Raw genomic sequence first — 26,216 nt, 5'->3', positions numbered from 1 at the left:
TTGAGAATCTTTGCCTTAAAGATACTTCAGTATTAGCTCCAATAGCTTTATAAAGCATTTCGTGGGATCCAGCAGACCCCCCTACATGCTTTCAGAACCAGGCTTATGACGCTGAGTACGTTTATTACCATTATGGCATCAAATCACAGAATTTTTAGGTTACTTTGATTTGCTGCAAGTTTAATACAGGGCTTGTCTCCTGATTTGCACTGTGTATTCAGTATTAGTGCAAAATGTAAGGTATTTCATATCTCCCATACATTGTGATAGTATTAAATCATCCTGAATCTCATGGTTCACATTATATAATGAATTGTTGGTCAGGTATCAAAACATATTGATGTTATTTTGATTGGCAATAAAGTGGGCACTATATGTTAATTAAATGGTTAGCAAGGTTAAATCTCATGGAAGGAGAAAGTGAGGTCTGCAGATGCTGGAGATCAAAGTTGAAACTTTATTGCTGGAACAGCACAGCAGGTCAGGCAGCATCCAGGGAACAGGAGATTCGACGTTTCGGGCACAGGCCCTTCTTCAGGAATCTCATGGAATCTCATGGAATACAGGGAGAACTTGCCACTTGGATGCAGACCTGGCTCAAAGGTAGAAGACAGGGTGGTAGTGGAGGGTTGTTTTTCAGATGGAGGCCTATGACCGTTGGACTGCCAACAGGATCAGTGCTGGGTCAACTACTTTTTGTCATTTATATAAATGATTTGGATGTGAGCTTAAGAGGTATAGTTAGTATGTTTGCAGATGACACCAAAATTGGAAGTGTTGTGGACAGCGAAGAAGGTTACCTCAAAGTACAACAGGATCTTGATCAGACGGACCAATGGGCTGAGAAGTGGCAGATGGAGTTTAATTTAGATAAGTGTGAGGTGCTGCATTTTGGGAAAGCAAATCTTAGCAGGGCATATACACTTAATGGTAAGGTCCTAGGGAGTGTTGCAGAGCAAAGAGACCTTGGAGTGCAGGTTCATAGTTCCTTGAAAGTAGATTCATAGGGAGATAGGATAGTGAAGAAGGCATTTGGTATACTTTCCTTTATTGGTCAGAGTATTGAGTACAGGAGTTGGGAGGTCATGTTGCAGCTGTACAGGACATTGGTTAGGCCACTTTTGGAAAATTGCGTGCAATTCTGGTCTCCTTCCTATCGGAAAGATGTTGTGAAACTTGCGAGGGTTCAGAAAAGATTTACAAGGATGCTGCCAGGGTTGGAGGATTTGAGCTATAGGGAGAGGCTGAACAGGCTGGGACTGTTTTCCCTGGAGCATTGGAGGCTGAGGGGTGACCTTATAGAGGTTTATAAAGTCATGAGGGGCATGGATAGGATAAATAGGCAAAGTCTTTCCTGGGGTGGGGGAATCAGAACTAGAGGGCATAAGTTTAGGGTGAAAGGAGAAGGATATACTAGGGACTTAAGGGGCAACTTTGTCACACAGAGGGTGGTGCGAATGTGGAATGAGCTGCCAGAGGAAGTGGTGCAGACTGGTACAGTTGCAGCATTTAAAAGGAATGTGGATGGGTATATGAATAGGAAGGTTTAGAGGAATATGGGCCAAGTGCTGGGAAATGGGACTAGATTAGGTTAGGATATCAGGTTTGCTGTACATCTCTTTGACTGTATAACTTTGAATCCTGTAATGCTAGCAAGTTCCTTCCACTAATTTACGTGCTAGCCTACACATTTTAACAGTTAAACATGAACTGAGTTTTTAACATTTTGAATGTGGTTAAACCGAAATGTGTTTTTTGTAGATCACACGCATTTCAGTTATCAACATTCTGCATAGATAAGAGATGACTTTTGATGCTTTTTTCAAAAATGTTTCCATTTGTTGATACAAAAATGAGCAGGTTGCCCTGTGAGGTTTACTCCTTCCTTCCAGACCTTGACATTCAATAATACTACACGCTGCATAGTGACATGAGTTAAGAAAGGTCAGCTGAACTGATCTCAGTGTCGTTCTCGTTGGGTGTGGCAGTGGCAAGGTTCCAACACTATTTTCATTACCTTAAAGGGACAAGTTTGACACCTTGAGTTGAAGTGTGTGGGCACCTCTGATTTTTGTCTTAAGGTCCTGTGAAGTATGTCAGAATGTTTTCTCATGTTAAAGGTAATATTTAAAGGCAAGTTGTTACTGATTAGCTCTGGAGTAAAGCTGGCCATGTCGTGCATCCTACTATTTACTGAACTGATGAATGTGCAGGTGCTCCTTTGTCTACTGGAAAGATCATGAACATGGTGTATTTGAAATGATACTCCTTTCCAGTGTGTGCACCTTCTACCAATGTCCAGTTCTAAAAAGGAAAGTTTGTTCTATTATTGTTGTGGAAGGATATATTGGTCCTGGGGTGGATCCAGATCACAAGAATGATCCCAGGAGTGAAAAGCTTAACCTATAAGGAACATTTGCTGGGACTATACTGTGTTTGGAAGGGTGAGGCGTGATCTAACTGAAAATTACAGAATACTGAACAACCTAAACAGAGTGGACATTGGGAAGATGTTTCCATTGGCAGGAGAGATGAGGACCTGAGGGCACAGTCTTCAAAAAAAAAAGAAAGACCCTTTAGAATAGAGTTAAGGAGAAACTTCTTTCGCCAAAGGCTCGTGAATCTTGTGGAATTCATTGCCACAGAAGGCTGTGGAGGCCAGGTCATGGAGTACATTTAAGACCGTAATAAATGGGTTCTTAATAGGGGATCAAAGGTAACAGAGAGAAAGTGGTAGAATGGGGTTGAAAAATCTATCAGCCATGATCAAATGGCAGAGCAGACTCGATGGGCCGAATTTCTGGTCCTCTGTCTTATCATGTCCTCATTCTGGCTACATGGGGCATTGTCAGTAATATCTTTGTTACCTTGTTTTTGTTCAAGCTGTTATGAATCTACACCCTTTATACTTCAAGAGGCATGAAGTAACAGCTAATAATAGGTACGGATTGCAACTGCCGATCTATTATTAAGAGCCCTGATTGTCAGAGGTGTGTTTAGGGTCAACATGGTGAATGTCAGTGTAAGCCTCTGGTTACTTTAAACCCTGCACCATATTTTAACTGATCCCTTGACTGCACTGGGTGGAGGTGGAATTGCCCTGGGAGTCCTGAGGTACTGAAGCTGTCCATGTCTATATTTAACAAGACCTAGACAATATTGAAGTTTGACCTAGCAATGGCAAGAAACATTTGTGCTGCACAAATGCCAGGCAATGACCATCTCTAATAAGAGACAATCTAACAATAGCCCTTTGCCATGCAGTGGTTTTACCATCACTGAATCAGCTGCTATCAATACCCTGGGCATTAACATTGTCCAGAAACTGACTGTGCTCAAAAGCAGGTCAGAGGCTAGAAATACTGCAACGAGTACTACTCTCCTAACTCATCAAAGCCTGTCTACCATCTACAAAACAGGGATTTGATGGAATACTCTCTACTTGCCTGGTTACGTGCAGCTCCAACAGTAGTCCAGAAGCTTGAGACCATCTGGGACAGAGCAACCTGCTTGATTGACAACACATCCACAAGCATCCAATCCTTCTATCGCCTGACTCTCATTCAGAGTAGTATGTCCCATCTACAAGTTGCATTGCAGTAATTCGCCAAAGATCCTTAGCACCTTCCAAACCCACAACCTCTTTGATCTAGAATGACAAGAGCAGCAGATATGGGGGCACAAATTCACCAACAAGCCACTCACCATCCTGACTTGGAAATCTAGAACTGTTCCTTCTCTGTCACAGGCTCAGAATCTTGGAATTCCTTCACTTGGGGTATTGTGGGTCTACCAGCAGTACACAGACTGCAATGGTTCAAGGAGGCACATCACCACCACCTTTTTACATGGAACTAGGGATGGGCAGTAAATGCAGGCCAGCCAAAGATGCCCACTTCCTACAAGTGAATAGAAAATAATGTTCGGTTTTGTATTCAATATTTTAATACTTTGTTTCTGTGCATTCAAAATGGTTTTTCCACATTATAATTTTTAATCTTCCTATGTGGAAAAACAATGACACAAGAACTGCAGTTTGCTGTTAATCTGACCACTACTAGCTGGTAAAAGAATGAGGCCATCCGATCTCAGAAAAAGCAATCAGGCATATTTGTGGTAATTTATTCTGCAATTTCCTCTATATGCACTAATAGGATGATTTCTCAATATTGGCATTGCAAGTTTAATATTCCCATTCCTCACTCAGTTTCTCTATGTGAGGCGGGAATTCCTAGTGACATTTGAATATAAAACTGGTCCTTTTCTTTATCTCTAATTGTGAGAGCAATAGCCCTGTTTTTCCCTTCTGGTGAGCAGCCTGATGTACATTTGTAGATCATTTTTAGAAGTGAAACTATTGTCATCCTGTTTCTGCCTCAGTCAAAGCAAAACACACAGACATAGTTTATTTTTCCTCTTTCATCTTTTTTCTGGGCCCTGGAGGGAGAGAGAAAGATCACCCATGTGCGCAGATTAATGACTTCTCGGTCTTCTCTCTCAGTTTCTTAATGAATTATATAGTCATTTGCAGGGAGCAGCATCCAGATAAGGTAACATCCATACTGATTTGGTGACCATTACAATCAGTGAGTGTCAATAGTAAAGATTAAGCCATCTGATGTTACACAATGAATGTTTTTAACCTTGTTAACTAGCTTCACATAATGAATACTTTTCACCTTTACATACTGCTGCTTCATCTTGTTAAATGGCTTTACGTAATGAATGCTTTTCCACCTTATTAACCGACCATCCCTGCCTCAAGCACCCATTGTTTACTGCAAGTTCTTACCTGATCCGAGTCATGCTAGCTGAACCGTTTGTTTCACAAAACTCAAAAACTTATCTCTTTCCCTACCTGCACAAACCTTATACACTTTCTCAAAACCTCCTATGAGTTGAATGAAATAAACACTGGTAGTTTTAGGTTCGCTTAGATTCCCTCCAGTGTGGAAATAGGCCCTTCGGCCCAACAAGTCCACACCGACCCTCCGAAGAGTAACCCACCCAGACGCATTTCCCTCTGACTAATGCACCTCACACTATGGGCAATTTAACATGGCCAATTCACCAGACCTGCGCATCTTTAGACTGTGGGAGGAAACCAGAGCTGGAGATAATTGTTTCTTTTGTGTCTGTCCATACTAACTTAATTTTAAAATTGCTATAGCAGCAAATGACCAGATTCCACACTTAAAATGTGAATTAATTATTCATTTTCAACTTTGCAGTTCCATTCTACTTGTTACTTGCCCTCATTTACTACAGTGGCAAGTGGGAGGATTATGTGGAAGATGTAATATTGCTAGAAACATTTCTGTTGTAATAAAAAAAAAACTACTTCTAGCTATATATTTTGCTGTTTTGAAATCTAATCAATCCTTACAATTCGCTCACTAAATACAGAAATGTTTCTCTACCACACAACTTGATTTTACCATCTTTTTCAATGTGTTTAGATGTGTTATTTATTTTACACATTTAACATGGAATACTGAAACACTTTTCAAATGGAGGAGGAAAATTGAAATAACTAAAACAGGAGCCGTTAAGCATTTTGACATTTTAAGGATTGCGTATGCCAGACATTAAATCCATTTGTAAGGACCTTTTTTTTATTAAATGTATGAAAACAAAAGTAAGGTGAGTTAGCAACACAACACCCTTGCAAAATGATTGCTCAGAAATGCTTCCTGATGAAGTATAATGAGTTCATTTTCCTTTCATACCAATATTCTCAATGAAATTGTTAAATTTTAATGTGACGTCTGTGACAATGCAAGGTATGTTGGTAGGAAGAAAAAATGTAAAGATGTATTATGTCTGAGTATATGGGAAAGGAAAAGTAGGTCATTTGATCTCTCAATCCAGCTCCACCATTCAACAAGATCATGGTTGATCTGTTTGTATTTCTGATTCCACATTGTTATCCACCCTGATAACCTTTGACTCCTCTGTCTAACAAAGATCTATCCACTTCTGCCTTAAAAATACTTAATGATCCTGCCTCCACTGCCTTTAGAGACAGATGGTTTGCAGGTTGCACATCCCTCACAGAAACAAGAATGTTTTTCTCTCCTAAAATGGTGATACTCAGTTTTAACACAGTGCCCTCTAATTCTGGACTCCCTACAAGTGGAAGCATCCCTTCCATCCTCATCTTGTCCACGTCATTCAGAATCTTACACCTTTTAAATGTTATCCCTCACTTTTCTAAACTCTGGCAAAAGCAAGCCAAGTCTACTCAACCTGTCCTCACATGATAAGCCACTCATTCCAGGGTTTCCGTGTAATAAACCACCTCCAATGTATTAGCATCCTTCTTCAAATAATTATAACAATCTTGTAATTTTCAAGATGTCTCAATGTCCTGTACACTTCTTTTGCCAATAGATAGCAATGTAGCAGCATTCTTGATTGTATGATACCTGCATATAATCTTTTGTGGCTCACACGCTGTAACATTTTTATCACACTGAAACTTGGAGTTCTGCAGTAGTTCTCTATACTGTTGACAAACGTGATATCCTATTTGGAGCATCCACCAGCACATGCTGTCCTTGTCACAAAGTTGCTACTTCTCATTTCCTTAGTATTGTCCTTCTTGGCCTTATCTCAATTCACTTTGAGTAATCCCACACTAATACCTTTGTCACCTCTGGTTGCAAATATTTTGGTGATCTTCTAATTGGTCTCCTATGAGCAAAGAACAATGCAATGCAGGAGCAAGCTGTTTGGCCCTCGAAGCTTGCGCAAACACATTTTACCTTTCCATACCAAAATTGTCTACACTGACAGGATCCATAGCCCTCTATCCTTTTCCTATCCGTGTATTCATCCAGGTGCTTCTTGAATGCTGCTACTGTCTGCTTTTACTATCACCTCTGGCAACGCATTCCACACACTCCCCACCCGTTGTGTGAAAAACATGCCTCACACATCGCTTTTAAACTTACCCCCCTTGCACCTTGAATATGTGCCCCCGAGTTATTGACTTCTCCAGCCAGGGAAAAGCTTCATACATTCCGCTCCATCCATGACATTCACAACCTTATAAACTTCTACTAAGTTGCACCTCAACCTCCTGTGTTCCAGTGAAAACAAACCCAGTCTATCCAACTTTTCTTCATAGCTAAAATTCACAATACCAGGAAACATCCTGTGAAATCTTTCCTGTACCCTCTCCAAAGCATCCACATCCTTCTGGTAGTGTGGTGAGCAGAACTGTACATAATATTCCAAATGTGGCTGAACTCAAGTTCAATAAAGCTGCAGTATTACTTGTCTATCCTTGTACAATGAAGGCAGGCATGCCATAAGGCTTTTTTACTGCCTTATGTACCTGCGCTGCCACCGTCAGTAATCTATGAGCCTTCATACCAGATCCCTCTGCATATTGATACTCATAACAGTTCTGCCAATCACTGTATAATTTCCACCTGTGCTCGATTTTCCAAAATGCTTCACCTCTCGTTTGTCTGGATTAAACTCTATCTGCTATTTTTCTTGTCTGCAACTGGTGTGTATCCTCTGACTGTCTTCCTCTCTATCCACAACTCCTCCAATCTTTGTACCATCTGCAAACTTACTACTTAGACCAGGTATGTTTTTCTCCAAATCATTTAGGTAGACCATAAACAGCAGAGATCACTGTGGAACACCAAAGGTCACAGTCCTCCATTCCAAAAAGCGTCCTTCTACCTCTATCCACTGTCTCCTATGACTAAGCAATTCTGTATTTGTCTTGTCAGCTCACCCCGATACCATGTGTCTTCACCTTTTGTACCAGAGGGACCTTGTCAAAGGCTTTACTGAAGTCCATGTAGACCACAACAACTGTTTTACTCTCATCAATCATTTTTGTCACCTCTTCAAAAAACTCAATTAAGTTTGACCTCTCCTGCATAAAACCATGCTGTCTATCACTAATAAGTCAATCCGTTTCTAAATGTGTCCCTGAGAATCTTTTCCAATAATTTCTCTACCACTGACGTGAGAGTCACAGGCCTGTAATTTCTTGGATTATCTCAGGTGCCCTAAAGAATGGAATACGATTGGCTATTCTCCAGTCCTCTGGGATCTCACCCTCTGCCAAAGAAGACACACTTTCTAAACCTAAGCTTATCCAAAAATCTGTTGCCCATATCTTGTTCTACACTGTCATACAGGCACTTTCACTCCTGCTGACCTACTTTTAACTTCGGCCCTTCACCCCTCCAATTTAATATTTTCTAACATTCATTTACATCTCAATATCGCACCTTTTCTTGTACCTATAAGTTTATTCGCTATTTCTTTCCCTAAAGAACTCTTCAGATGCGCCCTCCTTTACAACCCTGTCTTTTTTTTCAGTTCATCATTACATCTACATCATTCGCTGCCACAAACTGGAACTGTTTTACTAAACTCCTCTGCTTTGCCTCTTGACTTTTAAAGCAATGTTTAAAAGTCCACTTTTACGACCAATTTTTAAGTCTGTCCTGCCAGACTTCCTTTGATTCAGTGTTAGTCTTTGTTTCTAATTATACCTCTGAAGTTCACTGACGTTTTGCTCCTTTAAGCATGTGTAATAGTGGGTGTTGATTTTGTACTTTTCAAATTTTGTAAAAATATGTTAATACTTAAAACTCATTAAACAGTCTTGATCGGAGTTTGTTTTGAGCTTCAATCCCTGTGATTTACGTAATAGAGTAGTAAAATGAACAAATGAGGAGCTGGGGGTGAAACATAAAGTTCTTTTACTTCTGGGACCCATGATTAATTGGCACTGAACTGGTTATCTCATTCAAATAAACCACAAGGGCGGCGGGAGTGGAAAATAGAAATGTCTCACTGATGCAATAGGTGCACTCCTCTGAGATAAAATGGTACTGAAGCAGAAAGCTTTACTCTGCCTCTAACCTATTTTGTACCTATCTTGAGAATTCTTGATGCTGATCATGAGTGCCTGAAATGGAAAAGTGTTCCATATGTTGCTTATATCATCTATTGCTACATTGTGACATTTGAAGTTAGAACTGTAATTGAAATTTGATGCTAGAATAGCAAAAGAGCGTTGTGATATTTCTAACACAGTGAAGGCTTACTTGGGTCATGTAATTACACAAATAACAATAAATGCTGGCAAAGCACAGCAGCTCAGAGAGGGTCTGATTTTTGCCAATTAACCTGAAATGTTGACTCCGTTTCCCCCTCCAAAGATGCTGCCTATCTTGCCGAATGCCATATATACTCAGGTAATAGTCAATGCCAGGTAAAGATTTACCCCGACTTTTTAGAATATAAGTCCTAGTTTTGCATAAAGTGTGTATAGGTTTTCTCACCCCATCTCTCAACTTTGTTTAGCAACTCCTTATTGTTACCTTATACCTCATGATCATTCTGGCATTCACTGTTTGATCAGAAGCATAAGTGGAGAAGCCATGTAAATGCTATGGTATCAAAACAAAGGCGAGGAATTCTGAACCAAGTAATATACTTTCTGACTCTCCAGAAACACTTCACAATCTACCAGTCATGATTCAGGAGTGTGGTGGGAGTTTTGGGAGTGAGGTGGTGGAAACAGACTGAGCCTTTCTTCCAATTGTTCATTTCATAAATCATCAGAATAGCTGGTGACAACCATTCTGCACTCAATTCAGAACCATGGCCAGCAATCCTGAGTGTTGTTATCAGCAGTTTCTAAGACCTAAACTAGATTACATTGCCTTGAAAATATTACTTGTGTATAAGTCAACCCCCTACAGTTTTCTTAAAAATATGATTTCTCAGACTCTCGCTTTTCATGTACATACATACGTCTAACATTTTCTGATTTTTAAAAAATATTTTATCTGTTCAGCGCCTGGGGGAGAAATGGTGTAGCATTAATATCACTGGACTAATAATCCAGAACACTAGGTCGATATTCTGGAGACATTGGTATGAATCCCCACTGCATTTGGTGAAACTTAAATTCACTAAAAACTTTGAATTAAAAAGTAATCTAATACTTAATTATTATCCTTTTAAGGAAGGAAAACTGACATCCTTATTTGGTCTGGCCTTCCTGTGATTCCAGAAATGGCTGAGTAAACCACTCAGTTCAAGTGCAGTCAGTTTGGGCGACAAATATTGGCTACTTTCAGTGAAAGAATTTCAAAATAGTATTTGCTTTCATGCTAATGAATCCCATAGCCATACTTGTGTCTCAGTTTTAAGACAATTCCTGTTGTCCAGTATTTTATGTTTCACTATCCTATGTGAATAGCTTTTTTTTTCTCTAACTCCTGCCCTGATTATTTTCCTAGTCATGATCTCAGTTTAATTACATCTCTCTCTCTGATTTGCATAGCTAGTGAAGAAAGTCTTTCGCATATCATCTCTCAAAATTCCTCACAATTTAAAAATGTATTCTATCTCCAAATCTCTCTTGTTAACTTTCTGTATTTTCTGTTGGTTAAGAGTAAATCTGTCAATTACATAACTTTAATTTCCTTTGTATCATTCAGGTGGTTGCATGCTCTGTCCTGTGACTTCAGATATCCTTTCTATAATATAGTGTCTAAAACTGCTCTCCATGTTCTGGCTTCAGTCTAAATGATTTTTAGTAGCCGTTTGTTGCAAGTTCTCCAGATCATGGAATCATAGAATTTGCCATACGGAGGGAGGCTATTCAACTCATTATATCTGTACTACCTAAAGCAGTTAACCAGCTTGTCCCATTTCTGTTGAATCACAGCAGCAGTTGTGGACACACTGTCCCCTTGCAGAAAGCTTAAAATGCAGTTGTTTTTTTCTGGCTGTATTTATTTCCATGTCCAGATAATCAAATTCTTGACCTCCTCCGTTTGCTTGCCATTTTCAGCCCAAACCTGATGTTATCCAGCTGTTGTTCCATATTGTCCCATTGTACCTGAAGAGCTGCAAATGATGCTGTACATTGCATAATCATCAGCAAACATCCCATTTCTGATCTCATCTTGGGAGGGAAGATCATTTATTAGCACATGATTGGGCCAAGTCTTGAGGTACTCTTGCAGTGATCCTGGAGTTGAGATGATGGACCTCCACTCACCATAGCCATTTTCTTTTGTTCGAAATGTGACTCCAACCAGTGGAGAGTTTTTCTCCCAGATTTTCTATTGATGCCATTTTTGCTACTGCTACAGTCAGTAAAATAAGGTCCTGGTATCATCTCACCTCAGGAGTTCAGCTCTTTTGTCCATGTTTAGATTGAGACTGTAATGAGGTCAGGCATCAAGTGGTCGTGATGAAACCTGAACTGAGTATCGGTGAGCAGGTTTACCGCTTTTGTAAGTGCTCAGTGATAATTCATCCAATGGTCCCTTCTACCACTTTGCTAATGTTTGAGAATTCATTAAATTTCACTTCATCTTTTCTTCTTTCACAGGATGTAAGCATCACTGGCAAGGCCAGCATCTCTTTCCCATTCCTAATTACTCTTGAGAAGGTGATCTTAAACCACTGCAGTTCAAATTGTCAAGTATACTCTAAGTGTTAGGAAGGTCATTGCAGGATGTTGATTCAGCGGCAGTAAAGAAATGGCGATACAGTTCCAAGACCGGATGGCATATTGCTTGAAGGCATTCTTCCAGGTGATGGTGTTCCTGTGTGTCCAAAACCTTTTACTTGGTGGTATGTGTCAGTGGTATAGAAGGCGGTATTGAAGGAACCATGATGAGTTGCTGCAGTGCATCTTGTCAATGGTAACTACAGCTATCACTGTTTATCTGAGGTGGAGGAGTGAATGTTGAAGGTTTTAGATTGGATAACAATCAAGGAAAATGCTTTTTCATAGATGTGGTTAAGTCATGCTCATCAAGCAAAGAGATTCCGCCACATTCCTGAATCGTGTCTTCTAGATTGTGAAATGTTACTGGGGAGTCAGAAAGTATATTATTTGATGCAGAATTCCTTGCCTTTGTTTTGTTGCCATAGCATTTCTGTAGCTGGTCCAGTTGTGTTTATGATCCAATGGTAATCCACAGAATGATCAAGATACGAGATTTTAGTCAGGCTAATATGTTGATTGTCAAGGTGAGATTCTCTCTCTGGTGATTATTTCCTGCACTTATTGACATGAATTTTACTTGCCACTTATCAGCCTAAGTCTCAATGTTATCATGGCCTTGGTGCATGTAGGCAGCCACTGCTTCAATATCTATAGAATCACAAATTGAATTACAAATGAACCATCAGAACAAATCCTCGCTTGTGACCTTTATGATGGAAGGACGATCATTGACGAAACATGTGACAAACCGACCTAAGAAGAACTCATGCAGTGATATCCTGAGGCTAAAATTATTGGCTTTCATCTGTTGTCTTTTGTATTAAGTATCATGGCTCCTGACTGACACTGAGTTTAGTTTTACAAGAGATCCTTTGTGCCACAAGATAGCATTTGATAGTCACATTAAGTTACCAGCCACAAGTCAACCCATTTTCTAATATTCTTAACTTTGCTGAACTCTCTTGCATTTCTGTTTTAATATGTTTTGGACTTGTATGTGTGAGGTACAGTCACCCCCTGTTTATACAGAGATCAAAACTTGACCTCCTATTAATCCCTGTGTTGAATACGATCCTTCCACGTTGTTTCCAGTCTGAGCAGTGCTCGTTTACCCCAACTCTTCTTGTCTTCTCTGTCAGCCATGCTGTTACATTTCTTTTTAATTATGTCATGTACCAGAGTATTCCAACAATCTTTCTGCAGACCAGTAGGGAAACTCCAAAATGTTGAAGGCATGAGATTTGTGGTGCATTGCCTCAGGATCTTGTATAATTAAAAATGTTTGAATCTCTGCAAATAAAAAAAACGTATTTTGAGTAGCCATAGTATTTTATATATCACAAATGATAAGGAAGTGATTGAATTTTAAAATATTATTGTATTTCTTCAATCGTTATTCCACGGTTACTTCAAATGCTCAAATCTTATTTTAAAGGTCATTGAATCACCTTGAAACTCCGTTCTCAGGGCTGGTGAAATATTGTCCCAGTTCCTTTGACTTTCTTGGAGAGAAATTTTCCTCCAGTCCATTGTAATTTATTATGTCTCTCTTCCCTGCTGCTTTGACACTAGCACCCTCCTCCCACTCTTCCTGAGTTAGTACTCACAATCTTTTTTCATGAAAAGCACTCCTACAGATTCTGTCCTGCTGTGTATCTTTTATTATCATAAGTTTTCCTCTTTTTAGCAATCTATCACTTTTATTCTTCTATTGATCCTTCTCTTATTATCATTACTTCATTATAATGTATTCAATGTTTGCCAAGAATGTCTTATTTTCCAGAGGCACCACTTAGTGGGCAATGGTCTGGAATTCTTGTTTTTAGCGCCATTGACTAGACTTGCTAATTACCATCTGAGCTCTGGTGAAATTCTGGATACATCAGCATGATTCAAGACTTCCTAGAAATTTGTCACACTTCCATACTTTGCATCCAAAAGGTGTGATCCCATTGCGGATTTGGTGCTAGCCCTCTCCTGATTTTTTGTTAATGTGGTAAATAGTTAAGCAGAGGTTAGTTAGTTATTAATTCATCAAGTAGATACAGGTAGAAAATAGGTGGTACTGGTTGTTGGAAAGAGCTGTAAGACTCTAAACTCTATCCACAAAGAGAGGTCTCTTTGTTTCGCTTTCACTAATTAGCTTGGATCCCATTTGACATTGATAGTAAGGAATTGTCACTACAAGGTGAAGATTGGAAACTGAATTCATGCCTGTTAATAATTTGTTATTTCTGAAAAAAATGGCTGAAACCAGATATTTCAGTATTACAACACAATTTCCCACTCATGTTCAATGAAACTGGTCCGTGTGATCAATGAGCAACTGAGGTAATGATCTGAACGTGGGTCATGTCCTTGAAGAGAATGCAAAGTCTAGCTTTGGTATAAAAGGCAAATCATAGAAGGATGATGAGATACCTATGACAGAAAACAAGAATTGGGAAATGATAACCAAAGAATGAATCCCAGGAATGCCCAGGTTATGATCTATAATGGGCCTTTAAAGATACTGTGGGCCACCAACAGAAATAGACTCAAAAACTCTGTACCCTCATTTATACTTACAGAACTTGAACCTACCATCAAAATTGATGAAGTACCATGCAGATTACATGCACGTATGTTGGGCAAAAAATGAGGACCAGATGTTGGCAGATGAAGGGCTGATTGAATGTGAACAAAATGATAGAGATGCAGGACAATGCTACTTGTCCCAGAGACCAATAATCAAAAGTTGGTTTCAAAGTAACACAAGAGTTCAGTGAATGGAAGTATGCCATGCACTGAGGAGAGCAAGGAAATCCACTGGAAAATAGAAACATTGTTAAATGTGTAAAACGAAGGGCAGATGGCAAGCTACATGTATTGGCAAAATGTGAAGATGTGGAAAGCCAGAATCATGGTATGAGTTCTGGTAGTGTATCTGGAAATGAATATGCCCCTTGGAAAAGGCTGAGAGCTTGTGAATGGAATTTTATTCAGAGGAGCAGGAGATCCTGTAGTCCAAAACACAATAGAAGGTTGAGCAGTTTAGCAAGAACATTGTGTCACGTATTGGAATTACCACATGATATAGAAACCCCAATTGATTGATAAAATTTTGTGGCAACAAACAAGCTAGAAGCTAAGTTAGTAAAGGATGCTAAATAAAAAGAGCTGGAGAGCTACAAATCATTTTCCATATATGCTGAGGTACGCCCTGATGGGGCATTTAAAAATAAAGCCTGACTAAGTGTCTCAGTGTTCCAGAGAGAAACGTGAAGATTTAGATGTTAGACTGTATTCCTCCTATTGTAGGAAGATGTTCTTGATGATCATGTTGATAATTTCTGGCAACATCCTCTTGTGTGTATAATACAATTGATGTAAAAGCAATGTTTTTTGCAGGGTGAAAAGTTGCAAAGGGAAATATCTTTTTAACTGTCTAAGGAAGCAGATGATGTAGAAAAGAAGCTATGGAACTAAACAAATATGCTTACAGGTTGAATGATGTAGCAAGGGTTAGTTATTTCCCTGTTACATGGCTGCTAATGTCACATTAATAGTAACAACATATTGACATTGAAAATAAAATTAGTTAAACAGTAAAAATACTTTACATTAGTTCATGGCCACCACTTCACTCAATGTCCTTCAAATGCACTCTCAATAGTGTGTCCAAGATAATAAGTTCTTCTCCAGGCACTTGACATTTTTCAAATGATAGGGTCAGAGAATTGAGCTCCACTGTAGCAATTGTAAGTAACTGTCCCAAAATCTTGCTGAGAAAAGCAGAGCATTGTGGTCAGTGGTAAGTACAGTTTCTCCACATTGCTCCTGATGTGAATATCAAAATGAGAGGGTGGTAGGGACAGAAACCATCGTAACATTAAAAAAAGTAATTAGATGTGCCCTTGCAATGCCAAAGCATACGAGGCAATGAGCTAAGTACTTAAAAATGGATTTAGAATAGTTAGGTGGTTGCTTTTGAGCAGTGCAGATGTGATGGGTTGAAGGGCCTTTTTCTGTGCTTTAGACCTCCGTGACTCTCTGACTCTGAAGAACCATCATGCATCCCACAGTCTCTTTCTTTTTTTTTTTGACAGTTTTTTTTCAGTAGTTGAATATTTTGTTATCATTTCAGTTTATTTGAAAAATAACTGACAGCCTGTTTGATTTCCCCTCTCCTCATCTTGCATTGCAACAGCCCCCTCCCTACATGAATAGTGTTACACCAGTTGCCCATTTGAATAGTGTATCAGAATCTGGCATGGTTAAAGCTGTTGTCGTTATCAGCATAGCTATCAAGTTCTCAAAGGTACTGTGACACTCCTGTATCCATCAAATTTTCTACTTTCCTTTAACACATTTTTTAAGGGAGCTGTGACAGTGCAGAACTTTGGAACAACCCTGGAATTGACCTCACCTATGCCAACATATTACACAATTTCACAATTTGTCCTACGTACAGAACAATCCAAACTAGCTTCTATTTGTACATTTTGAGACTTTTGATCTTCTCCCACAGTGAGGTGTGGCCCATAAAAGTCACCTTTGCTTTATCAAATTCACTATTAGCCAGATTCATAAACATTTTTGTTTTGCAGCCAATGAAACAGTTTAGTCATGTGGTGTAAATGTTCTTCCCAGGGTACAAATGCATAATTCTTCAGTGACACTATTGGTTGATCAGTAAAATGTTACTGGTACATTTTTTGATTCCAAATGGTGTGACTTTACAATTGATAAACCATCCAGAGTTACAAAAGCTGCCTTTTCTTTGACTCCATCCGTCAACGCAGCTTGCCAATAACGTTTTGACAAGTCTTCGAACACCATTAACAATCAGAGCCATTTTCTCTGGCTTATTCTCAAAATTGATTCATAATTCTGTCATAGTCTTTGTAACTCACTTTGATAGTATTTTTGAAGATTAAAAAAATGCTGTCTAACCTTGTTAAGTCCCTCTGTATTTTCCAAATTGAAGTTTGGAGGGTCAGTTTTTTAATGTTTCAATGTCTGATTCATTCTTCAATTGTTCTGATATTCCTGTTGCAGAACTACATTTTTCTCTTGACTATCATCTCTGTTGTATATTTTCAATATATTTATGTTACCACTTATTGACTCTATCCTGCCTGGAAGATGCACTACATAATTCATATTATTGATGTGTTAAGGTCCAGTGAACCTTTCTTTTATTGGCTCCCCCGGGGTAGAGTCGGAAACAGACCCTTCAGTCCAACTGTCCATGCCAACCAAATATCCTAACCTCATCTCGTCCCATTTGCCAGCACTTGGCCGATATCCCTCTAAACCCTTCCTATTCAGATACCCATCTAGATGCCTTCTAAATGTTGTAATTGTACCAGCCTTGTAGGTAACAACACTAACACCTTGTCTCCAGCAACACAATTTCTAACTTTGATCTCCCAGTCTGCTCTAATTTTCATTGGTGAACACCATTCAAATACTTTGTGGCCAACACTCGTACTTTGATCAGTTTCTCTCTGAAATTTGAAACTAAGGGTGGAAGTGTGTTCTGAGCTTTTGTTTATCAATTTTTATTTAAGTGGTCCTCTCACTTCATATCTGTTTGTTAATTCGAAACAACAAAATGCTGTGGTCCCATGAGAAGAGTCCCTAATGTCAGTCAGTAACAAAGAAATTCCCTTATACCAATCTTTGGGATGTTCTTGACAGTAAACGCTAATCATTGTCTTTAACATTTGATCAACTTTAATGTTAGAGATTGTTGGTGATGAGCAGAAATAGTAAATTATTTTACCCTTGATTTGTTATCATTCCTTTATGTATTTGTGCAATCTTATGCGATCAGATCAAATAAACTGACGTCAATTTTTTTTTCCCTTTTGGGCAATCATATATCATTAAAAGCTTGAACTAATGTTTTTATCCCATTTTTAAGTGTAATTTTATAAATGGCCTTGCCTTAGGATAGCAAAAGATAATGGTTTCCACTCCTGGTTTTAGGTGGTGATCCTACAAAATTAAGACCATGCTAAGTGATTCTTCTGAAGGTGGTTTGAAATTAAAAGTGCATGTTTAATTGAAGGTTGGGATTTCCCAACTACCTGACACATGTTAATCTGGCCAGGTTTGACTAAATCCTCATAATCCTGCCCAATAAAAACGTGAGAACTCACACTTTACCATATTATAGTCCAATAGGTTTATTTGAAGGCACAAGCTTTCTAAGCACTGCCCCTTCGTCAGGTAACTTTACAATCCAAAAGCTTACAATTTCAAATAAACCTGTCAGACTATAACCTGGTGTTGTGAGTTTTGACTTTGTACAACCCAGTCCAACACCGACACCTCCACATAATAAAAATATTTCAGTGCTTTAACTGTGTTTTCCTAATGCTCAAGTGACCTGCCATAGAAATTTCATGAGTCACTTGTAAAGGTGCAATTTCATACTCCGACAGAACTACCATCTGATGGACCACTGCCATTTCTTTATTGGATTGTATTTGAGGTGGTCTGTATTTCTTCAAGAATATTTTGTTTAAACAATAACACACTCAGCTATTGTGTCTGATTTCAGTCTCTGAGTTGGTTGTTTGGATATAACTCTTATAAAATTCCATGGATGCTAAGGGAGATGCATTTGTTTGTGGAATAGACTAGAGCTAGGGGGCGGATCTTGCATTTAAGGCTGAGGTGAGGAACACTTTTTTTACTCTGAGGTCATTAGTCTGTACAACTCTCTTGCATAGAAAATACTGAAGACTGGCTAATTGAAAATATTTTATTGTTGAGTTACGATGCCTGACTGATGTGGATGGCAAACGGTGTAGAGGCTGAAATCAGATTGGCCATCTACTAAACAAATTGTGAAGCAGGCTTAAGGAACTGAATGGTTGACTCCTCCTAATTATAATAAATGAAAATTGGGTGGATGTTAGAAGTCTGAAACAAACATGGAGTGCTGGAGAAACTCATCAGGTCTGGCAGTGTGTGGAGAGAGAAACATAATTAACAGTAAGTCTGGTATGCCTCTTCTGAAAAACAAGCACACTGCTATTTTTATCAGGCTAAGACCATAGCAAGGACTCCTCGAAGAAAATTCAACTATGAGTTATGTTCCTTCTCAAGCATATCCTTATAAAAGAAGTTTGAAAATGATTTGCAGTAAGAAGATGGATGATTTTCCATTCTTTTAGTTCCCCACAGCATGTGCAATTCAGAGGGTCAGGAATTTGTCATGCCACCTGTTCTGTACCTACTCAGCCAGCTGGCAATAACTCTTGTCTATATTAGTGTGAAATACTTCAAGGTGCTGCACTGATCAATCCTTCTGCTCAAACTTCTTCCATTTTGTTAACTCTGTAATTTTAAAATATTTAGCTATTGTGTGTAACTTAATCCTGTGACTATTTAATGAAACATTTGTTAGCGATGAATAAATATCTGCATTGTTGACTATTCTTAACTTGTCCTGTAGCACCCAACAAATTGTGCTGTTTCTCAAACTCGTCTTCCCCTGCTTGTACAATCAATCTTGTACAACTGGAAATGGAATTTAGCAGTAAAATGCAGTCAGAGTTCGAGGGGCTAATTAAATGGGTAATAGCATTGAGTTTACTGATCAATTTGTGGAAAAATGCTCAGTTGCTTATTGCTGTAAGACGACATCTTTCAAGATTGGTGTACGAAAACATTGTGCCTTGTATCTCAACTCCAGTCTTAAATCTGATTTCATGGTGAGTCCAGTCCATTTCATTTGACTAAATGTAGTCAGCTTTTCTACCCCTTTCCCATTTTCAATTTTCGCTGATAATGCTAGAAATTTCAGTACTGAAGAAAGATAATAATCGTATGCCATCTGCTACCACTTGGTCCCAACCCAAAATTTACTATGCAAACAGCTACTTGAAAATTCTTTCTTCCAGCCAATCTGTTTCCACTTATTAATTGCATTTAAAGAATTAATATTCAAACATTTTTTGTAGCAGTAACGCAAATATTCCACTTGAATTTGAAAGTGAAATGAGAGAGTGAAAAGTATAAGAACTGACACCAGAAATAAATCATTTGCTAAATTAATGCCAAAATGTAATTTTAACCAGATTTAAGAAATGTTAAGTAAGGGTATTTTCAAAATGATTGCCATAGTTGCTCTGGGTTGTAGAGATGCTAATGCTATTGAATGTAGTGAAGTTCTTCATTAAGTAGCTTCTCAATCTGTGCTGAAGCAGATCCTGAAGCCACATAACTGGTAAATGATGAAAACGAAAACTTTTTAAAACATTGAGTACCAAAATTTATTTAACTTTAAATTTCTGTTGCTAAAACAGTGACAGCTGTTCCCCAGCTTCCAGTCAGTGTACCTTGTTCACATTTTTGAAGGAAACTGAATTGTAACACTGAAAAGAAAACTTATATTACAAATGCATAGTTTTATTATATTCTAAAAGAGAAAAAAATGTGCCTGTGCAAATTATCTCCGACATAACTTGATGTATGACCTTTTGTATACATTAGTGTAGCTCAGTCGCAGCACATATAAAGGAAATAGTGGTTTGTTGGTTCAAACTCCACTGCAGGACTTTAGTAAATAATCTTAAGATGACATTTTATTGCTGTATTACTGCATTGTTAATGGCACTGACTTTTTTAGTAAAACGTTTCAATCAATTATTGTCAACTTGTTCAAGATGTCACTATTCAAAGAGGAGTGATAGTCATCTTAACATCCTGACCGAATTGATCCAGCAATACCAAAATGGATGAACAAATCATTAATCATGTTGTGACTGGTCAGATCATGCTGTGTATACATTGGTTGCAATGTTTAACAATAGAACAACATTCCAAACGTAATTATTTGAGTGCAAAGAACATTGAGATTTGCTGAAAATGTATAAATTGCTATGTTTTTTCCTAATCTGAAAGATAACAATATGGTAGTGATCAAATTGGAAGAAAATAGCGAATACTGAGAGATACATGGGACCCTTTGCTTTATTCAACAGCATTCCCTTTTCTTTGTCTTTCACTTTTGTACTGTTAGAACCGGCAATTGGTGAACATTGGGTTTCTTACGTTTAAGTCCCACTGCAGTTTGCTACATTTGACCATTCCAAGGTTGCATTCAGTGTTCTTGAATAAAGCAAAGGGTGACCTAACAGAAATTTAAAATGAAGAAAAGTTTTGACAGAGAACGGCTTCTTGGGGGAATACCATATCAAAAGTCAAAGGTAAGTCACTAAGAAATCCAACAATTGATTCAGAAGAAACTCCTTTACTTAAAGTGCAATGATAGTGAAACTCATGACAACAAGAAAGCAGTTGAAGCAAATATGTTGGATGCATTGAAAGGGAAGTTGGAGTAGAATGAGGGTTAAGAAAGATGACAGTAGTTAGAATGGCGAATCAACATTAACATGGGATAATTGGCAAAATGGTCTTTTGTCAATTTTGCCTAGGAGCAAGGGCAGGCCTTATGGCAAAGGTTTTCAATAGGTTAATGAAGAACAGTTTCAGGGTCACAGTTAGTTGGAACAGAATACAAATTGAGACAGGAACAAACAGAAAAGAATCAGCCAGCTGAACTTATGAAAAATAAGTAAACTACTTGGTGTCTGTGTATTTGGGGAGCCAATGAAAAGTTGTCAGCAGTTGGATTGCTCTGTGCTGTTAGAACTTGAGTCGAAGCTTTAGGAGTTGGTAGGCAGCTAACTTTTGGAGCCAGGCCTCCAAGTAAGCCCAGAGAGCTGTGGAGGCTCAAAAAAGCCACGTGCCATTAATTATTCAATGCATCCTTAAGAAAAAGTATACGATTCAGTTTTTATTTCATGCTGATGACGACACTAAAATAGTCAGTATCGTGAACAGTGAGGAAGGTTATCAGAAAATCCAACAGGACCTTGATCAGCTGGGAAGTGGCCTGAGAAATGACCATAAGACATAGGAGTAGAAGTAAGGCCATTCAATCATGGCTGATGGGCATTTCAGTGCCATTTACCCGCACTGTCCCTGTAGCCCTTATTGCCTTGTGAGATCAAGAATTTATTAATCTCTGCCTTGAAGACATTTAATGTCCTGGCCTCCACTGCGCTCTGTGACAATGAATTTCACAGGCCCACCACTCTCTGGCTGAAGAAATGTCTCCTCATTTCCGTTCTAAATTGACCCCCTCTAATTCTAAGGCTGTGCCCACGGGTCCTAGTATCCCTGCCTAACGCAAACAAATTCCCAACATCCACCCTTTCTAAGCCATGCATTATCTTATAAGTTTCTATTAGATCTCCCTTCAACATTCTAAACTTAATGAATATAATCTCTGCATCCTCAGCCGTTCATCATATGCTAGGCCTACCACTCCAGGGATCATCCATGTGACTCTCCTTCCTGAGGTGTGGGGCCCAGAATTGGGTACAGTTTTCTAAGTGGGGCCTAACTAGAGCTTTATAAAAGCGCAGTAGCACGTCGTTGCTTTTATATTCCAACCCTCTTGAGAAAATAACAACATTACTTTTGCTTTCTTAACCACAGACTCAACCTGCAAGTCAACCTTTAGAGAATCCTGGACGAGCATTCCCAGATCCCTTTGTACTTTGGCTTTATAAATTTTCTCACTGTTTAGAAAATAGTCCATGGCTGTATTCTTTTTTCCAAAGTGCAAGACCTAGCATTTGGTCACATTGAATTTCATCAACCATTTCTTGCACCACTCTCCTAAACTGTCTAAATCTTTCTGCAGCCTCCCCACCTCCTCAGAACTACCTGCCTGTCCGCCTAACTTCATATCATCGGCAAACTTTGCCAGAATGTCCCCAATCCCCTCATCCAGATTATTAATATATAAAGTAAACAATGACAGATGGAGTTTTATATAAATAAGTGTGAGGTTTTGCATTTTGGAAAGTCAAATTAAGGTAGGAGGTTTCATGGTGAATAGTAGGACCTTAAGCAGTGTAATGGAGTAGAGGAATCATGGAGTTCAGGTTCACAGTTCTCTGAAAATGGAGTCACAGGTTGACTGGGCAGTGAAGGAGGTTTTTGGCATACCTAGGATATACAGTATAGAAGTTGAGATGTTATGTTGCTGTTATATAGGACATTGCTGAGGCCATATTAGGAGTATTATGTTCAGTTTTGGTTACTTTGTTATAAGGAGGATGTTATTAAACTGGAAAGCGTGCCAAACGAATTTACACGCATGTTGCCAATGGTCTGAGTTATAGGGAGAGGTTGGGCAAGCTAGGACTTTTTTCCGTAATGTCTCGGAGGCTGAGGAGGGACCTTTATGGAGGTGTAAAGATCACGAGAGGCATGGATATGGTGAATGCACTTTTTCCCAGGGTTGGGGAATTGAGGATTAGAGGCCATCAGTTTAAGGTTAGTGGGGGAAAGAAGAAAAGGGAACCTGAAGGGCGACATTTTTACACAGAGGGTGATATGCATATAGTATGAGCTGCCAATGGAAATGGTTGAGGTGGATACTTAAAATTTATTTGGACAAATACAAGGATAGGAAGGGATTAGAAGGCAGTGCAGGGAAATAGGGTTAGCGTGGATGGACATTTTGGTTGGCATGGACCAGTTTGGGCCAAACGGCCTGTCTTTGTGCAGTAGGACTCTTAGGTTGTCTATGACTCTAACTGAGCCAGAAGGAGCTCATGAAATATTGTTTGTCATTATGTTTAGTTCCCAAAGTCCCTTAGTTCCTCTAAGCACCCAAATAATAAGTGACCTCAGTATTTCTCCAATCAAAGTGCTGCCTTACATTTATCTTCATCAAACTTAATTTGCCAACTACTTCTCTATTTGGCAAGTTAAGGAGTGTCCCACTGCAATTTTTTGCACTGCTCTTTAATATTGGCTATGCCTCATCCTCACTTACTACCCCAATTTGAGGCGTCATGTGCAAACATAGAAAATGTGCTTCTGACTTTCAGAAGTTTGGTATCAAGTTCAGGCAGTCTGAGTTGCTTTTGCAATCTTTGCTTCTGGAAGTGAATTGGTGTTCTAAATTTGTGCAATCCATTGTTTACTCAATCTGATTGTGATACCTATACCCTAAATATCAAACAGCTGTCCAACATAGGCTATTAATAGAGTCATAGAGATGCACAGCATGGAAACAGACCCTTCGGTCCAACCCGTCCATGCTGAACAGATATCCCAACCCAATCTAGTCCCACCTGCCGGCACCTGGCCCATATCCCTCCGAATCCTTCCCATTCATATACCCATCTAAATGCCTCTTAAATGTTGCAATTGTACCAGCCTCCACCACATCCTCTGCATGAAAAAGTTGCCCCTTAGGTCTCTTTTATATCTTTCCCTTCTTGTAGGGGGTGGTGTAATTTTTAAATCATTAACTGTTGTAGTAAGCACATAGTAAGTACAAAGCCACCATTTTAGTCTTCTCTACCTTGTAGTAAGCACGAGCAGACACTCCCCCAGATTTTCATGAATGGAACAATGGAAACAGCTTTCCTCGTGGCTGAGGGACCGCCCACAACCACGACTGTACGTCATCATCCATATAAGGGAGAAACGGGGAACTCGAACACTGATTGGCTGGGTGAATAACCAAATAATCTCATACATCAGGAGGACAGTGGGGAACTTTAACACTCATTGGCTGAGACAGGAGAAGGCCCAGCCCACTCCTACATGTATATAACGTGCGGGGATTAACAATCTGTGTGTGTGCCTCGTGGGAAGCCATTGAGGTAACACCCGGTTCTGCAGAATTGAATAAATAGTTTTGGACGAACTCCTCCGTGTCTTTGTTCTCGGGAAGGGAAGCAGAGTGCCTGATGGGGGTCGCAGAGTCCCCTATCTTGCACAATTGGGGGCTCATCCGGGATGCAATAATTATTGCCGGGGCTCTCTTCGGCTCGTGGATCAAGTCTGATACAAAAAGACGCGTCTGGTATATATTTATACTGCTCACTGGATCGGCTTGGTCCGTCAGCCGTCGGCCAAGAGAGTGACCCGGCTCATTAAAAATAATTTTGAATCCTGGAAAAGGAACACACGGACGAGTGCTGGGACGACCGATTAGTGACTATACACGGGGGTACACACATTTAAAAAGGCCAGACAACTCCGTGCACGGATCAAGGTAAGAGAGTTTCTTTTGTTCTTCCTTGTTGGCCACGTGGTTTTGACGGTCATCTGTGAAAACGCTTTAAGCGTTTAAGACCAGGACCGAAGACAGACCATGGGAAATTGTGGTTTTGACGGTTATCTGTGAAAACGCTTTAGGCGTTTAAGACCAGGACCGAAGATAAGCCACAGGAAATTGTGGTTTTGACGGTCATCTGTGAAAACGTTTTAGGCGTTTAAGACCAGGACCGAAGATAGACCATGGGAAATTGTGGTTTTGACGGTCATCTGTGAGAACGCCTTAAGCGTTTAAGACCAGGACCGAAGACAGACCATGGGAAATTGTGGTTTTGACGGTCATCTGTGAGAACGCCTTAAGCGTTTAAGACCAGGACCGAAGACAGACCATGGGAAATTGTGGTTTTGACGGTCATCTGTGAGAACGCCTTAAGCGTTTAAGACCAGGACCGAAGATAGACCATGGGAAATTAGACTTTTAGGTCCACTAAGGACAAGTCAGGGAGGACTGTAAATGGAAAAGAAATACCCCCCGATAGTCCACTAGGTCGGAAATTGAGTTTATGGACGGAAAGCAGTAGGACAAAGGACTTAAAGTAAGAGACCATGATAAAATATTGTTGTTTTATATGGACCAAAGAACCTATCCGCGCCCCCTCGGTAGTTTGGCCCGAGTATGGGTCTGATGAAAACTGGGTGTGTCAACTCCTAAATATATATGTTAACAGAAAACAACCGTTTAACCCAGAAGAGAGCAAATACGCCGCCGCCTGGTTGGCAAGTGACTGCGGGGACCCCACGAGTCTCTATCCTCTGATTCCCCAAACAGACCCGAGAAAGCCCCAGAAGTCTTGCGACGTCCTCACCGACGGTTTGCCCCCTTCTGCCCCGCCCCCGTATGTACAACCCGCCACGGCCAGGCGTCCAGCGCGGACCTCCCTCCTGCGTCGGATAATCCCGGTTCCCGGCAGGTCATGCTCAGTGAGGGAGAGCCTGCTGGGGGGGACACAGGAAGGGAAGAAGAGCCCACCCCAGGCATTAGGAGATCAGCCCGAATTGAGATGCGGAGAGATCAAGAAGAGAGATTGGGTGCTGAGAGGGTTAACAATGTTGAACAGATGAACCCTTTACGAGAGGTGCCGTTTGGGAACGAACGGACCGGATTCATAGTACAACCTTTAAATTCTGGGGATATCCGACAACTCCGTAATGAACTACCCCGTCTACTGGACGACCCCGTCAGTGTGGGAACACAATTAGATCAATTTCTGGGGCCCAGTATATACACATGGGCCGAATTGCAGGCCATGATGAGAATACTATTTAATTACGAGGAAATTGTCACGATCCGGAATAGTGCAATGGCCATTTGGGATAGGGAGCAGCAGGACGGCCCTCAGCGTGGAGAGCAGAAGTACCCCTTAGAGGACCCCCGGTGGGACCATAATGACGAGGGGGGACGGGCTAATATGACAGACCTCAGAAACCTTATAATCAGGGGAATCAAAACCTGCGTGCCTAAACAGCGGAATTTAGCGAAAGCATTCGAAGTTGGACAGAAAAAGGATGAATCCCCAAGTGAGTTTTTAGACTGTTTGCGGGAGTCCAT

At 39.9% G+C, this 26,216-nt stretch overlaps 1 protein-coding gene across 21 annotated transcripts in view; it reads left to right on the top strand.

The window, feature by feature from the left end:
• Window positions 1–26,216, top strand: part of dlg1b (discs large MAGUK scaffold protein 1b) — a 471,082-nt gene that overhangs the window by 258,913 nt on the left and 185,953 nt on the right. For 2 of the 21 annotated variants that reach the window (XM_043702501.1, XM_043702500.1), the window contains exon 2: window positions 6,235–6,251. The exons of the other annotated variants lie outside the window; for them this stretch is intronic. In XM_043702501.1, coding sequence (XP_043558436.1) covers window positions 6,235–6,251 — 17 coding nt within the window. The remainder of the gene's footprint in view (window positions 1–6,234; window positions 6,252–26,216) is intronic. 21 annotated transcript variants of the gene reach the window in all.

This window comes from Chiloscyllium plagiosum, chromosome 13, assembly GCF_004010195.1.
Source record: "Chiloscyllium plagiosum isolate BGI_BamShark_2017 chromosome 13, ASM401019v2, whole genome shotgun sequence".
In the NCBI taxonomy this organism is placed as follows: Eukaryota; Metazoa; Chordata; class Chondrichthyes; order Orectolobiformes; family Hemiscylliidae; genus Chiloscyllium; species Chiloscyllium plagiosum.
Note: the sequence above shows the minus strand (reverse complement) of the source record. Positions and strands in the feature narration are given on the sequence as shown.